At 39.3% G+C, this 15,574-nt stretch overlaps 1 protein-coding gene across 1 annotated transcript in view; it reads left to right on the top strand.

Moving 5' to 3' along the window:
- The window catches only part of LOC108788552 (probable global transcription activator SNF2L1), a 114,051-nt gene that overhangs the window by 9,515 nt on the left and 88,962 nt on the right, over positions 1 to 15,574 (top strand). The window contains exons 3-8 of the mRNA XM_018558341.1: positions 3,626 to 3,792; positions 4,644 to 4,744; positions 5,973 to 6,073; positions 8,077 to 8,256; positions 10,468 to 10,623; positions 14,731 to 14,862. Coding sequence (XP_018413843.1) covers positions 3,626 to 3,792; positions 4,644 to 4,744; positions 5,973 to 6,073; positions 8,077 to 8,256; positions 10,468 to 10,623; positions 14,731 to 14,862 — 837 coding nt within the window. The remainder of the gene's footprint in view (positions 1 to 3,625; positions 3,793 to 4,643; positions 4,745 to 5,972; positions 6,074 to 8,076; positions 8,257 to 10,467; positions 10,624 to 14,730; positions 14,863 to 15,574) is intronic.

Consider the following 15,574-nt stretch of genomic DNA (forward strand, 5'->3'; position numbering starts at 1 on the left):
ACATGCAGGTCATGGAATACCTAAAGGCGAGGCTTAATAATACTCTTTTGGCACACAAGAAGATTTGGGGCGCCAAATCAGGTTGGAAGTACACGAACAAATACATAAATAAATAACTAAATAAATAATTGAATAAATAGAGGGTTGACCAAGGGGTTGATTATGATGATTATGATGAGGTCGGTACCGAAGGAAGGTGGGCTCCTGGTTCGAACCACTATCACGTATGATAATCCCAGAGGAATGTCTTTTTCTACTCCTAACTCTTTTTCTTCATTCTTCCCTTTTCTTTACTAAAAGTAACTTAAAGTGACATTAAACCCTCAGATTTGTTAACATAAACTAATACTGTAATGTGTGCCTTACTGTAATCCATGGTTGTTTCCCTTCTCTTTGCTGCTCTTCCTTTTAAATCCTTCTGTCTTCTTCTCGTGCTGGGGGAGAACTTCCCTTTGCAGCTGAGTGCCTCTTCCTGTAGTGCTGCCTCAGGTTGTAAACCTACACACAGACACCATGTATCCATTTCAGAGACAAGGCAGTCTGCTGCAAAACAGAAGTTCTGCCCAGCATGAGAACAGATACAGATTTAAAAGGAAGAGCAGCAAAGAGAAGGGAAACAACCATGGATTACAGTAAGGCACACATTACAGTATTGGTTTATGTTAAAAAATCTGATGGTTTAATGTCACTTTAACACATGTTTAGATTCATTAGCTGGACAGGCATGGGTCTTCATACATAGTATATTGATATTGCTGATACAGTATTACTTGTCTAGTTTATAAGCATAATTTAAATCGATAGATTAGCAAAGAAAGAAGACAGAACTGAAGCGATGCCATGCCTGTACATTTTCAATGTCCCCAGACCCATTGATGGACCGGCTTTTTGTATGGATATAAAGATGTATGTCTTGTTTCTTTTTGAAAAAAAAACAACACTGCAATAAAATTTGTCAAATTAAAAAAAAACTAAAAACATATATATATAATATATATGTATGTTTTTAATGCAGTGGTTCTCAACCTGTATAACTTCAGGACCCACATTTGTCCTTGGTCATTAAGTCGAGACCCAAGTCACACCGCACTGGAACACATGATATTGCATTACTGCATGCTTCGGTGCAAGCAATTAACTGTGAGAGGGAGGTGTTTTTGGGGTGCCCTTCAAATGAATGGCAACACAATGCACCTCCTGCACCAATACGAACAATAGGTGCGATGGCATGGTAGTTTGCGATTAAAACACTGACAGACACACACAAGCACAGACACAATCTTACGAGACATTCTCACACACACATACACACTCCCAAAAAAATCTTAGGGGTCCAGTGTGGGCTGCTGTGCTATGGCGGAGCTCCATCCATATGTGCATTGCTTGTACAGCTCCCTTGCACTCCCTGCAGAGGTGCCGGGATCTAGAATGTGACGTCACTTAAGGGAGCTGGAAGCAATGCGCGTATGGATGGAGGTCCCTCACGGCCATACCCCCAGCCCTCCCCACCCCACCTCAAGCTGACACTCAGCACAAGGCAGCATATTTTGAATGGCTGCTCGGCAGGTGAATGGACAGTGCTGCGCTATGGGGAAGGCTGAGGAGCCTCTGACCCAGTGCACTGGAAGGCATGTGACGACCCATTATATGCGGGGTCACAACCCACCAGTTGAGAACCATGGTTTTAATGAATACATGGCTGTGTGTAATGGTGGTATATTATATCTGCCTAAAATTTTGCTAGAATAGTTTTGGATTAATGTTATGTTATTAAATGTATATGATTTTAAAGCTGTTATTTACTATATGTCTAATTATTTGTTATAAAAATAAACATTTAGCACATGAAAGGGTTCCACAAAGTATTATGGATTCGTTAAAGAGACAACACAGCAGAAGTAGCTCCCTTTACAACTCAGCCGTCTCTCAGAATTATTGTGCTGAGTCAGTACTCTGATACCTCTAGTTCTGTGTGGAAGTTTATCCTTGATGTGTCAGACTCTGTAAACAGCAGTATTCTTTTATGTGTGGTATCTGGAAAGAACAGTGAAGGAAGCCTACAGCTCCATCTATTGGCTGGATGAAGAAACTACATAGGGGCCAAGCTATTAAGTTGTGTTATGCTGAAATAACCTTAGTAACTCCATGCTTCCACAGAACTGGTATCTGTCATATTTATGAAGCAGTTAAACACCTGCCTACGTCTAACTAAATATTGCATTTTGCATCTCCAAAATAATGCTGTGTTGAGGATGTGAAGGGAGGCAATGGGGTGTTCATAAAGTACTGCTGTATGCTTTGTTGGCAGAACAGTGATACAGCTGTGGCTGCACTTTTACAATTTCTGCAGCTACAAAGCACTTCTACTTAAGAAGGTCTAGTAAAGTTTCAAGTCAGTGACTAGAAATCTTTGAATGCCTTGCAAATACAGAAAAAATTGCCAATTTGCTATGCGAGATAGCAGAGGATTTCATGCCTTGGCTGCCGACCCGAAAAGCCTCACTAGAGGACATTGCAACCTCCTATAAAACAGAATGCAGGTGCAGTGTACAGTGTTTCCAGTGATGTCCTGCAGTTTGCAGAGAGGATATAGCAGCATTGGATAAACAGAGGCCCCATAGAATTCATGTGCAATATTTCATATTTATCTGACTAAAAATTACTTTTTTACAAATTTTTTAGTCCTGACTGTATTAAAAAAATAAAACTCACAAAACCCTTTACATATGAAGAGAAAAATGATACATTTGTAAGCAGTCTAGGTACAGACCACTTATTCTGACTCCGATCGTTGTGATAGCGAAATATATCCCTTGCTGAGACCTCTATGCCTGGCCTGTATAAGCAGATATACTCACTGCGGACAATCCTCGTCAGATAGCTGAACTCGTCAATACCGATTCATTCAAAAGAGGTATTTATTCTTTAACATCAGGGTTACAGCAGATGATAGGAACAGCAGATGAACGGTTATAGTATTGTGCGGTCAGAAAATGATGCCTTTCCTACGTACTGTGCAGATTACATGTGTGTCCTTGTTACATGTGACTTTTAACTGTGGCCATGACACAGGAAGTACTGCACACAGGAAGAAGGAAGGGGCGTACACCAGGGGAAAATACGTCGTCACATGAGGAATAATTACAGAAAGCATGCTTGTTACAACAAAAGGCCACTAGATGGCAGCATAGGATAACACATTAATTTAGCTATAAGAAAATAGTTAGGCAAATCACACTATATAAATTCTAACCTATATAACAATGCTAATATTAACTGAGGCTATGCATCTCATATTCTATGTCCCTATTGGGGCGGCACACCACTGTAACTGTAATCTTCACATCTTTAATGCTTTGTGCACTCTCTTTCTGAATAATTCCCATTAATTGCCATCAGTCCTGTAAATAGGTTCTTGCCATGCCAGATAGGTGTCCTGCTTGGACATTGCTGCCCTCTATTGGTGCAATTATAATGTTGCACATTTGAAAGCTAAATAGCAACACGATATGACCCAAATGCATTAGAAAGTTCACCAAATTGTGTATTAGTTGCTGGATAATGTGGGAAATGTAATAATGTTACGATGGCTTTTTACAATATATTTGTTTATACTGTATTCTAGATAACAGATCGTTCCAAAAGATTTGAATTTCTCCTGAAACAGACAGAACTGTTTGCACATTTCATTCAGCCAGCTTCCCAGAAGTCACCAACTTCTCCCCTCAAAGTGAAATTAGGACGCCCCAGAATGAAGAAAGATGAAAAACAGAGCTTATTGTCTGTCGGAGAGTAAGTTCATTACAGTAACACTTTTATAATAAGTAACAAATAATATGATTTAACAGTCGTCAATGTCTGCATACAAACACCAAGTGAGTGCCTTCTCCTGTGCATGATCATTTATTGATAGTGAAGGAATAAAAGCAATAAAAACACATTCAGCCAGTGGAGGTTTAGATGATGGAGCAACAAGTGTGTCCTTGTGACCTCATCTCACCCTCCTACAGCCATGTGTCTAGAGTCATTCTGTGACTCCTTGTTTCAGATGCTGCCTGCACCTCACCTTTATGAGTAGGGTATAATTGCTTTGATTCATTCACTATCAATAAATGATAATGCACAGGAGAAGGTGCTCTCTTGGTGTTTGTTTGCAGATGATTTGACAGTCTCCCTGACTGGTAAGGAGCAGTCCCACTGTAGGAAGATTGACTACTATTATTTGCTGGATCCTGTGTCAAGGTCCTTTGGACGCTGGTGTGATCTATGTTATTGGAAGTAATCATCAATGTCGATCGATCGATCGATCTCTCTTTATCTATCGATCTATCACCTGCAGTGTAAGACATACATATTGATAGTTTCATTATGCATGCACTGGGCAGGTGCCCATACTCTGCCCAACAATGAAATAAAAGACGAGTAGGTTGGTACGTAGTTATGACGCAGATCCAATTTTTTATTTCAGATAAACCTTTGCATTTGCATAATTTTGAGATCCTAATCATCAAAGTATGTCAAATAAGACACATTTACTTTTAATAGAGAACTCAGTCTGTATTAACAGATTCATTTATATGTGCAATGAATTTGTATATTTGTGACCATGTTATCAGTTTGTAATGTTTCTTTTTAAAATGTAGCAATCGACACAGACGGAGAGAGCAAGAAGAAGATGAAGAATTGTTATCAGAAAGTCGAAAAACATCAAATGTTTGTGTGCGGTTTGAAGAATCACCTTCATGTAGGTTGAGTCTGTGTGTTTTCAATTGTTGACCTTGTCATTTATTTTCTGCTTGGGGACCTTTTATGAAAGCTTACTGAAGTCTGATTGCTATGAGCTCTTGGATATCATTCTGTTTTTACAGCCTTGCAAGGAAAACAAATTTTTATTGAATACAATGATTTACTGTAAATACTGCAAGCCTCATGCTGCATCTTTATATATCAGTCATATTTGTAAATACTTTTAAAAAACACTTTTTGCACGTTAGACATACTTACAAAGCAGATTGTAATGACAGAAATGAGGACTTGACAGGAAAACTTGACATGAAACACCAAAAAGGGAACAAGTCATTATTTATTAATCTTGTTTTGTAAGCTAGGTGAGTTACAAATGGAAAGTTAAATATGTTCTGAACCGGACAAATCATCCGTCTAGTCTTCAATGTTTCTTCATTCACTGAAGCGATAGTCATCTCTAGTTGTTATTGCATGGAATAGATGGAACTGGGAACATCCTTTAACTTGTCTGGACACCTCTTAGCTGACTAGATGGATAGTACTTGTAAATTAAAGGGGTTTTCCTTCTTCTTGGAGGAAGGTAGGGGGGGGGGGCTTCAATTTGTCCTGTAGTCTTGTCCTGTAGAAGTCTCCTGCTTAGATGCTTGCCTGTCAGTTTAAACTCATGAGTAAACTCACTAAGATGTGCTTTTGTCTGGGAGTAGCCGGGGGAGGGCTTGGCTCAAAATTTGATTGCTTCCAATGAGTTTCTGAAGCTGCACCTGCATCAAGTCAAAAACGGGCAGAGCATCTCTGAGTGTTCTGGCAGGTATGAGATTTTTACAAAGGTGGACTAGCTTATTATCATTTATTTATGTATTAGCACAAAGGAAGGAGTTTCTAATTTTCTTAATGAACACAAAAAATGATTTTAGGCTTGATACACACACCATGTATATGTATAGCCAGTGCCTTCCCGAGGCAGCCTAAACTTTGTATAGCTACATTTTTTTTGACTGTGCTAGTTTGTGAATTGACACTCGCCTAGGATTTGTGCACTAGGCAGAAGCAGTACATTTCCCCTTGTACTTTTGAATTGAGGTAGGCACTTACAGCTGCTGTCTATGGTTGCTTGAGATAAATAACATTTAGTCAATTATGAAATCATTAGCAGACTAGTTTTCTTTAATCATTTTCTGCCTTTTTTGTTAGATTATTTTTAACGCATTTGTTTTCTTCTGCTGTAGATGTCAAAAATGGAACACTGAGAGATTACCAAATCAGAGGCCTTAACTGGATGATTTCTTTATATGAAAATGGCATTAATGGGATATTAGCTGATGAAATGGTAAAGCATGTATATAATTTCTGGTACATGTGAATAATAAGCAAAACAAATATCAAAGTATAGAAAATATCAGGAAATGTATTTATATTAGGTCAAATAATACAAGAACAAATAGCAACAAATAAATAAATGAATAACAGTTATTTTTAATAATCTATTAGGTTTTATGTATTAAGTGGCTTATGTTACTTGTGATATGTACTGTATGTGGTAGAAAAGTATGGGTGATGCCTGTAAAAGAGAACGTAATCTTGGTAACTGAACATCCTCCCACTGATCTTAGATTCCTATTTTGCAATATCTGCAAAATCTTGAATCACAGTTTTTCAGTCTATGTGGTATAAGTGAACTCAACAAATACCCTTGCAGTTCTGTAAGTGGAATGCTAGCACAGACATTTTTGGATCATTTCACACCATTTTCTAGTGCCAAAACAATAACAAATTGGTCCCTCCGTTCATAGCCTCTTAAATGCTCATAGGATATTAGCACAAATGTTTCTATTTCTGTTAGGTGGAGAAAGGTCCTTTAGTCCAGTGGTTCTCAACCTTTCTAGGGCCGGGACCCCTTGGTAACATTTGCCAAGTTGTGGTGACTCCCAACGGTAAAATTTAGGGATGACGCGGCTGCTGCAGCTACATCTGGCGGCGTGGCGGGAGAACTGACACTGCTGCGCTAGGAGAGGGCTGAGGAGGACTCTCACCTAGCACAGCAGAAATCACACAGCGACCCACAGGTTGAGAACCACTGGCGTACGCTGGACTAGAACTTCAGGTCCCCCTCTGCTGAGGGCAGGTGCAATAGCTAGTTTGCTATTGGCTATTGCAAAGTGAAATAGCCAATAGGAATCTAGCTACTCATTCCTATGGTGTTTTTTTTTTTCTGACTTATGGCGGCCGGCGGCCCCCGATGTCAGAAAAAAAAAATCGATCGAGCAGAGTAAACCTCTCCGGGAGAAAATGTTTCTCTCCTGGGTGGCCGGGAGCCGCTATCTAAGGCTGGGTTCACACCTAGGCGTATTGAATATGCGCGTTTTTTTAACCGCGATTCGCTGTATCCCAATGGAAACGCCCGACCAAAACGCCCCAAAGAAGTACATGTACTTCTTTGGGCGTAGGGCGGTTTCCCACGCGTTCGTACTCACGGAAAACTGCCCAGATGGGAACCATGCACATTGAAAATAATGGCATTTCCCTGTTTGAGCGTTTTTCCGCGAGTACGAAAGCGCGGAAAAACGCCCAGGTGTGAACCCAGCCTAATAGCGGGAGACTTCCGGGCGACCCCTGGCAAATCGTCATTTGACCCCCGACGGGGTCGCAACCCACAGGTTGAGAACCGCTGCTTTAGTCATTGGATCACTAGCTAGTCAACAAATATTAATTTCTAATCTCTGCACATATTTACATAATACATATTTCGAGGACAGTGTAGAATGGTATTAGGCATATACAGTATAAGCTTAATTGTTGTAAAGTCAGTTATATCTGTGGAGGGAGGTTAATAAATTAGAAATGAGGAAATACTACAGGTTAAATCCACCTCACTTCTTTTTCATTGTGCTGCTGCTGGGATAAAAAGCATCCATTTATTAGAGATAATAGACGTTGTACTGGCAGCACATCAGACGACTGTCCTGTGGTACAGTTTACAATGCTGAGGTGTGCACTTCGCAGCTCACACCTATGACATATTTTACAAGTGCTTTATCATTAAAATCCTAAAACTGACAATTCTTGGTTTTAGTAAGCGATGCTTAAAATAGTTGCACCACTTGCCAAAGTCGAGATGTATAGAGCTCTTTTCATGTTACACTTTAGTTCATATTCTAACACATTTCCCTGTTATTTACCTGTTATTTGAATGTGTTTTGCACTGTTTTCCCTAACATCGTCTTGTTAAATTATTCTTTATACAGAACTGAGATCTTTTTTCATTGCCTTACATTGCTATGTATTTTTCTAGTTTGTAGAAGATTTTATTTTTCAAATTGTTTTATTTTTTAGGGGTTGGGAAAAACCCTGCAGACAATTGCTTTACTGGGTTACCTTAAACACTACCGAAACATTCCAGGTCCTCATATGGTTTTGGTACCAAAATCTACCCTGCATAATTGGATGAATGAGTTTAAACGCTGGGTGCCCTCCCTTTGTGCGGTTTGTTTAATTGGTGACAAAGATCAACGGGTAAGAAAGCCTATATAATATCTCCAGCAGATTCAGCTGTATAAATATTACAAATATAAGAGAAAGTACATTAACTTCTATTTTATTCAGTATTTCACTAATAAGACATCGCATTTGTTATACCATCATGCTAAACCAGTCTATAAATAATATCCAAAAGCCATTTGCTTTGATAAACAGCTCATAGCCCATTGAGCACTATACACAGTGGCCAGTGTGAAAATTATGTTGCCAATAGCTAACCTAATGATAAAGCATGGAATACATTTACCAACATGGGTTATTTGTGAAATGTTCCAAACAGAAATATTTTTATGTACAAATAGATTGATGGATCAGGTTTTTTTATTACATGAACTATGCTTTCTTGCTATATTATCATTTTTATGGTATATATGAAAGCCTTTTTTTTTTTCATTATCAAACGTGTTTTTGCTCCAGGAAATATTTCCAGCTCCTGACGTTAATGCAAATTTCTATGAGGTGTTCATGAGGAAACAATTGAGCCATTGAGAGAAAATAACATTTCATCAGAAATAAATAATAATTTGTGAGAAATAAATGCTTGGAATAGGTAAAGGATAACTAAACCCATTGGGCCTTTAATCCTTTTTTAGGTGATGTTTAGGTATATGAACAGGACATTTTGATTAGAAAATTATTATTAATTAACAAATGTGGTAATATTAACTCATACAGCCAGGGGCGTAACTAGAAATCACAGGACCCCATAGCAACATTTTGTATGGGGCCCTGTGATTTCTAGTTATGCCCATCTGATATCCCAAACAACCCACCTGAGTGTGACCCTGCAGAGCCCACCATAGACTCTCTATGGTGGGTTCTGCAGGGTCTCAGGTGGGCTGGTCAAACCCTCTTACCTGTCAGCCCTGATCGCTCTCCGCCTCTTCCTCTTCCGTCGCTGGGCCCGTCTCCTCCATCCCCGCAGGTTGTCAGTGATGTGGACAGCGGCGTGTTCCTTCTCACAGCCGCCTGTGACAGCCAGCAGCCTGAGATGCCATAGCGACCAGGGTGGCCTGCACAGCATCAGGGATGTCATGGCCGGGCCACCCTGTGCCACGGGCCCCATTGCGGCCGCCTGGGTCGCTATGGTGATTGTTCCGCCACTGCATACAGCATAGTCGATTGATGACACAACTTTTTGTGCTCACCATGTTATCAAGTGCCTGTTTCCTGCTGTCCATTAACTATTTACTTGCATCAAATGTTTAAAATGTATATTATATTAGCTTTTCAGAGAGTGATGAATAAGATGTTGTTATACAAACTAATATTAAAATAAGTCAGTAGTGTTCATTTTTATTTCTTGCGGTCAATTGCTTAAATTCAAAGGGGTTCTTGTGAGCACCTTCAATTTGCTGAAACATAGTGAAAGCAAGTTATATCTAAATGGAGAAGAAGACATTGGGAAAAACTGTTTTTCAGATTCAGATTCCCAGTTTAATTTTTCCTAGAGAATAATAGCTGTTTGGTTAATTTGGACAAGAATTTAAACTTAAAGAGGGAGGGACAGTAATTTGAGATGATGAGGTTGATTTACTAAAGGCAAATAGGCTGCTCACTTTGCCAGGGAGTTTGCACTTAGCAGGGGAAGTTTGCACTTAGTTTAGTGAATGAGGTGAAGCTCTGCTGACTTCGCCAACCGAACATGTTCATGAAAAAAAAATGCAGTTTTTTTTATTTTGCTTGCTCGTGATTGGGTATTCTTTACAAAGTGAAGTTTTACCACATTTACTAAGCTAAGGGAAACGTCCCCTGCAAAGTGCAAATTCCCTTGCAAAGTGAACAGTCTATTTGCCTTTAGTAAATTAACCCCTACGAGTGCTCTGTAGCTTTGCACAAGCACCTGTGAACATGCCCATGAGGGATGGACATATACAGGCTGGGCATGTCCTGGTGCAGGCTGTGTTGTATAAATGCAGTATAGTCTGCAGAGGCATTTAAAGCCTGTCATTGCTATTTGGCAGAGGTGTCTGAATTACATAACTGGCTGAACATAAGTACAATGGCAGGTGGCAAAGTCCACATAAATGTTTTTCAGCGGTGTATTTAGCTGTGTTAATTGGTTATATTAGTAATTTCAGGAGCTCCTCATTATAAAAGCATATCAGGGTTAGACTAGAGTTTATCTTTAATGCACAGTAAAGACTGGTTCTATTCTGAAATTGTTGGTTTTCTTGTGTGAATTAGGCTGCTTTTATACGAGATGTCATGATGCCTGGAGAATGGGATGTCTGTGTTACGTCTTATGAAATGGTCATACGAGAAAAATCTGTCTTCAAAAGGTTTAACTGGAGGTACTTGGTCATTGATGAAGCTCACAGGATAAAGAATGAAAAATCAAAGGTCAGTTTAACATGAATATGTACTTTATGTTATTTGTGGTTTCGCTTACCTATTTTTTAATAACACAGTAATATCCTAATTAAAAGAGTGATGCGCGAATCAGCTTTTACTTTATATGCATTCAGATTTATTGCACAAAAGAGGAACATATATTGATTTTTTTGTTTTACAAATAAGGATTTATTTGCCAATGTCTTTTAATTTTCTGTGTATTTCTGATATATACACAAGTTAAAACTGTACTTTTTTTTTTTTTTTTCAGTTTTGACCAGTGATAGCCTAAAACAGTTAGTAGTAATGTTGGTACAAATTAAAATTTTATTCTGCAACTAGTCCACTTTATGGCGATTAGTAAAATTACATTGTGCAATGAGACTAGGAGAAAAATGCTTTATTGTTTTTTAATGAGTGTATTTCTTAACTCTTCCCCATGAATAGTGCTATTATCATGCTCTTTAAATACAGCTTTAGCTCCTGTACAGATAGCTTCTATGTGCACAGTAAATCACATGGGAACTGGTCAATCTGGCTTGGTAGTTGGCAAAAACCAAAGTGGTAATAGTCCTTGTCAAAGGGATGTACTTTGTGGATAATGCAACGCTCATCGGCCCATTGAATAATTACCTGATTAGCCTGCAGGAAATCTGGCCTCACATTAATCTAAGGAAGACTTAGGGGTCTATTCACGAAGCTGCCGAGGGCAGCCGAGTGAATGACCGATCTGAAGTGAAGGGAGCCGAACACTGTTCGGCTATTCAATATTCACGCCAAAGATGACAGTTGTGAACCTTTTATTAAGGTGGGTGACTGGAAGAATGCACATGAATTCACATTCATATGAATCAACAATTTGTGCTAATCTGTTCCTAGATGCTGAGATCCGTAGATGCATTGGAAAGGCAGCATCATTTATGGCCAAACTGAATAAAAAGGAGTCTGGATCAACAGACTTGTTACAGCAAAAAACAGAATGTGGATCCACTAGGTTGGTGTTGTTAGCACACTCCTCTGTGGCAGTAAAACGTAGATCACTTACCTGCCTCAAGAGTTTTTTACACATGGTACCGTATAGAGTCACTGTCACTTTGCCCATTCAGAGCAAATTGGCTGTGTCTGTGAAATAAGACACTACTGATATGCCCTTCTTCAGTGATTCCCCCTTGGCTTCTTCCTACAAATAATGTACAATCCTATTAAAGAATACAGAAATACTTTATTTATATCTTAGAATGACAATATGGAGGAACAAAAAAGGCAAGACAATATTTTAGAAAAACACATGCATAGCTACTAAAGTAACCACTCAGAAAATCCACCATAAACCAACCAGCAATTACAGGTGTTCACATGGACTCCTGAGGTGAATGACCCGGGTCATATATCAAAAAATGAAGAGCAATAGTTAGTAAAACCCCTAGAAGCACATAAACATATAATGAAAAGTTGTTATATCCCAAACGTCTGTAGTAGTATAGGATGGATAATACCTCTAATGCAAATGAAACCAATTAGTGTAGCAAGTAAACCAGATACCCTTTGCAAGAGGACATACCTAGACAGAGCTCATATGTCAGCTATTTAACTGTGCAGAACCCTAGATATAGTACACATGATTCCAGATATCAATTCTTAACTCTTTGCTTCAGTCTATGCCCCAATGTCCACAAATATACAGTATATGCAAAAATCTTCAGTTGCACCATTAGGATATAGCATTAATTATTGCCCACCATACAAGTTGGCTGGTCATCAAAACCTTGCTCATAATAGATCATATCTTAGATCTCATTAAGGATTCTCAATTACAACTTCTTTATAATTATTTGGGGAAAGCCTCAGTGCTGTTAGCAAGTCAATTTTTGCCCATCTGTTGATCTAACACATTCCTTCACCTCATATAACTTCAGGGAGTCTTGTCCATCGGTACGTCCACATAAATTCCCATGCGTCAATCTGCAGTCATAAAGCATGTCCTTATATACCCCTTTCAAGAAGAGCTGCCCTCAATATTACCTCGGTATGAATCCAAACTTTATTCAAATAAAGTTTGGATTCATACAGAGGTAATATTAAGGGAAGCTCTTCTTGAATGAATACTATACAGGCGGAAGCGAGCCTCTGCGCATGCCCGAAAACCTATACTGAAGGTGAAAGGTAAACCTGCGCTGGTGAGGGGTGCCTCCCAGAAGTAAGAAAGGTCTGGCATCAGAATGGGATGAACTCCACACATATCGCTGCCCTCTGCCCTCTCATCAAATGACACCAATTGGTCTCTAAACCTGAGAATTGACACATTAGGAGGAGCTCACATGCTTCCACATGCCTTGAAGCACCAGATATTTGAGCCAGCTTAAGTGGAGGAAGGAGAAGCAGAGGGGTCACTGGGGAGGTGAAATCAGTGAATAGGACTTTTTTTTCACAGACCCTGTCACTTTGTCCTTTAAACTATATCTAAAGCCAAGACGTTTCTTAATTCTGGATAGAGCAGTAATAGGTTTAAACCTTTGTCAGTTTTTTTTCCATTTTTGTCCCATTTGAGACATCTCTCTTTACTTCCTGTCCTATAGACACATGTCTACCCACTTCAAAGTGAGGTAAATCTTAGACATTTGTCACCAGAGCGTATTCATTGGAAGATTTCTCCTCTATTCCTGTTCTTGAGAAAATTTTGGATTTTACCTCGCTCAATTGGTATCACCAGTGAGGATTGCATTCTTCATAGTGAAATCCAGTCCAGATATGTTCTGCCTCTTAAATCAAAGATACAAATGTTGGCTTGTATTCATGTGGCACATGAAGTGTTGCATTCTTCCCAAAAATATCCTCACCATTGATTCCAAATGTTTTGGAAGCTTTGACCGCAGGTTCAGGGATGTCTGTAAACAGGACATGAAAACATGTAGCCTTAGCCCAGATGACAGAAAGTCAATGACAGATAATCAAGATGCTTGCTGCCAAATGGTACAAAGGGGAGACATGCAGGCTAATGAAGTAAAAGTCAGTTAGTAATTGAAAAGTGGGAATGCCAAAACCAAGGGAAAAACCTATTCCTCATCTTCCAAATCGACAGTTTACTCTACCATTCCTAGATTGGACTGCATAACCAACTAAAATTACATCACTGGTACAATGCATTTTTACGTTATTTACAAATGAAGATGAAGATGTTATTTCAAAATGTTTTTATTATAGCAGCAAACGTACAAAATAAAGGTAACAAAAGAAAGGCAATGAAGTTATGTTTTCTTTAGTATGGTTTTTTACCCGATTTTATATGTCAAAATATGTCCTGGCATTTTAATGTTTTTCTTTGCCAGAACAGAGGAATGCATCTCTGAATGCACACATTCCCATTACTGCCTTGTTCTCCTGTGTGGCCATGCAATGTGCAGGTGTTTGTAAACCTAATAACAGGCTGAACAAAATACATTTCCTTTGTAGATTAACATGTGTGCATTTCAAGTGTTTACTTGGGGTTCTTCTTGTCATACTCATAATGTTGTGCATGGTAATTCAGCTTTTCCAGATTCCGGAAAATAAATTTCCAAGTTCACCCATCTTTTTCTGCTCTAACATAGAAAATAATATGTAATTATATTTAAAAATGTTAAACTATTAGGCTCACTTTGTTTTGGGGCGAGAGGGGGTGTGGCGGTTCATTGAATCATGGTGCGATCGCCGGCACCGGAACGCGTGGCACATTAGTGCCTACGTTCTGGTCCTGTGCGAATCGCAAGAAATAGTGCATGCAGCATTTTTTGCAGACCGGACCGGAATGCAGGCACTAATGTGCCATGCGATCGCACCGCGTGCCATTGAGTTCAATGCACCGCCACGTCCCCTCCCGCCCCAAAAACAAGGTGAGCCAGCCTAGTTGCATTCCAGTGAGTTCCAGAGGCCGAACGCACTGGAGCACACTCTTGATGGTGTGACAGGGCCCTCACAGTGCATACATCATAATGGGTACTGACCATTCTACAGCAACCTATAAATTGTTCCCAACTGATAGTAGATACTGAATATGTTTGTTCTATTTATAATGGATTTAATTGTATGTGTTTACTTTCATACACGTAAAATAACTAGCCAGGGCAATTTTTTTTGTAGCTATCTGAAATTGTTCGGGAATTTAAGACAACAAACAGACTATTACTAACAGGAACCCCTCTGCAGAATAACCTCCATGAGTTGTGGGCATTATTGAATTTCCTTCTGCCTGATGTATTTAATTCAGCTGAGGTGAGTGGTTCTTCTTTTTAGACTAAGCATTACTTTGCTGATGTTATTGATTGCCTTTCCACAATTGCTATATCCCCTTTCTCTGCTTCTGGTAATCATAATTATGAAGACCTTTCACTCACTACAGTATTGGTTACTCTATTTTTCTAAGTTTCTGGGGGTTGGGTCCACAGACAGAAACACATCATACCATATTCATTCCATTTTGAGGGTTTGCATCTGTTCCCAAATAAAATTTCCTCCTATATTGTAAGCGGTATAGTAAAAATAGCTTTTTTTTAAAAGATTGTCCATGGTTGGGTTACTGCTGCCTACAGGAGGTTGGTACCCTGGCAAACAAAAAAAACCCCAAAACAATGTTAAAAGATACGTTAGCCGTCTCCCGTATAAACTTGCTTCCAACCCTCATCCTTCAGTTTTTTTGCCAGCGTCCTAGGAGTTTGGATGCCTTTCTCTCATCTCTAAAAGTCTAATTATATTTTTGCTAGCCTTTTATTTTATTTTTTTTCTTTATTCAAGATATTTGGTACATCTTAGATATTTTCTTCTTTGGTGACTTCAATCAAGACTTCAAAAATGCTGGTTGAGCGAGTATCTACAACGTTCCAGCCCATAACTGTCTGGATTGGTGTATCCCCAGCGGCAGCTTTGGATGCTGTACCTGGACCCCGCTGAACTGGAAGATTGAGGGGGGGGGGGGGGGGGGGGGCGG

The sequence above is a fragment of the Nanorana parkeri genome, unplaced genomic scaffold (genome assembly GCF_000935625.1).
Source record: "Nanorana parkeri isolate BGI_ZX_2015 unplaced genomic scaffold, ASM93562v1 scaffold332, whole genome shotgun sequence".
In the NCBI taxonomy this organism is placed as follows: domain Eukaryota; kingdom Metazoa; phylum Chordata; class Amphibia; order Anura; family Dicroglossidae; genus Nanorana; species Nanorana parkeri.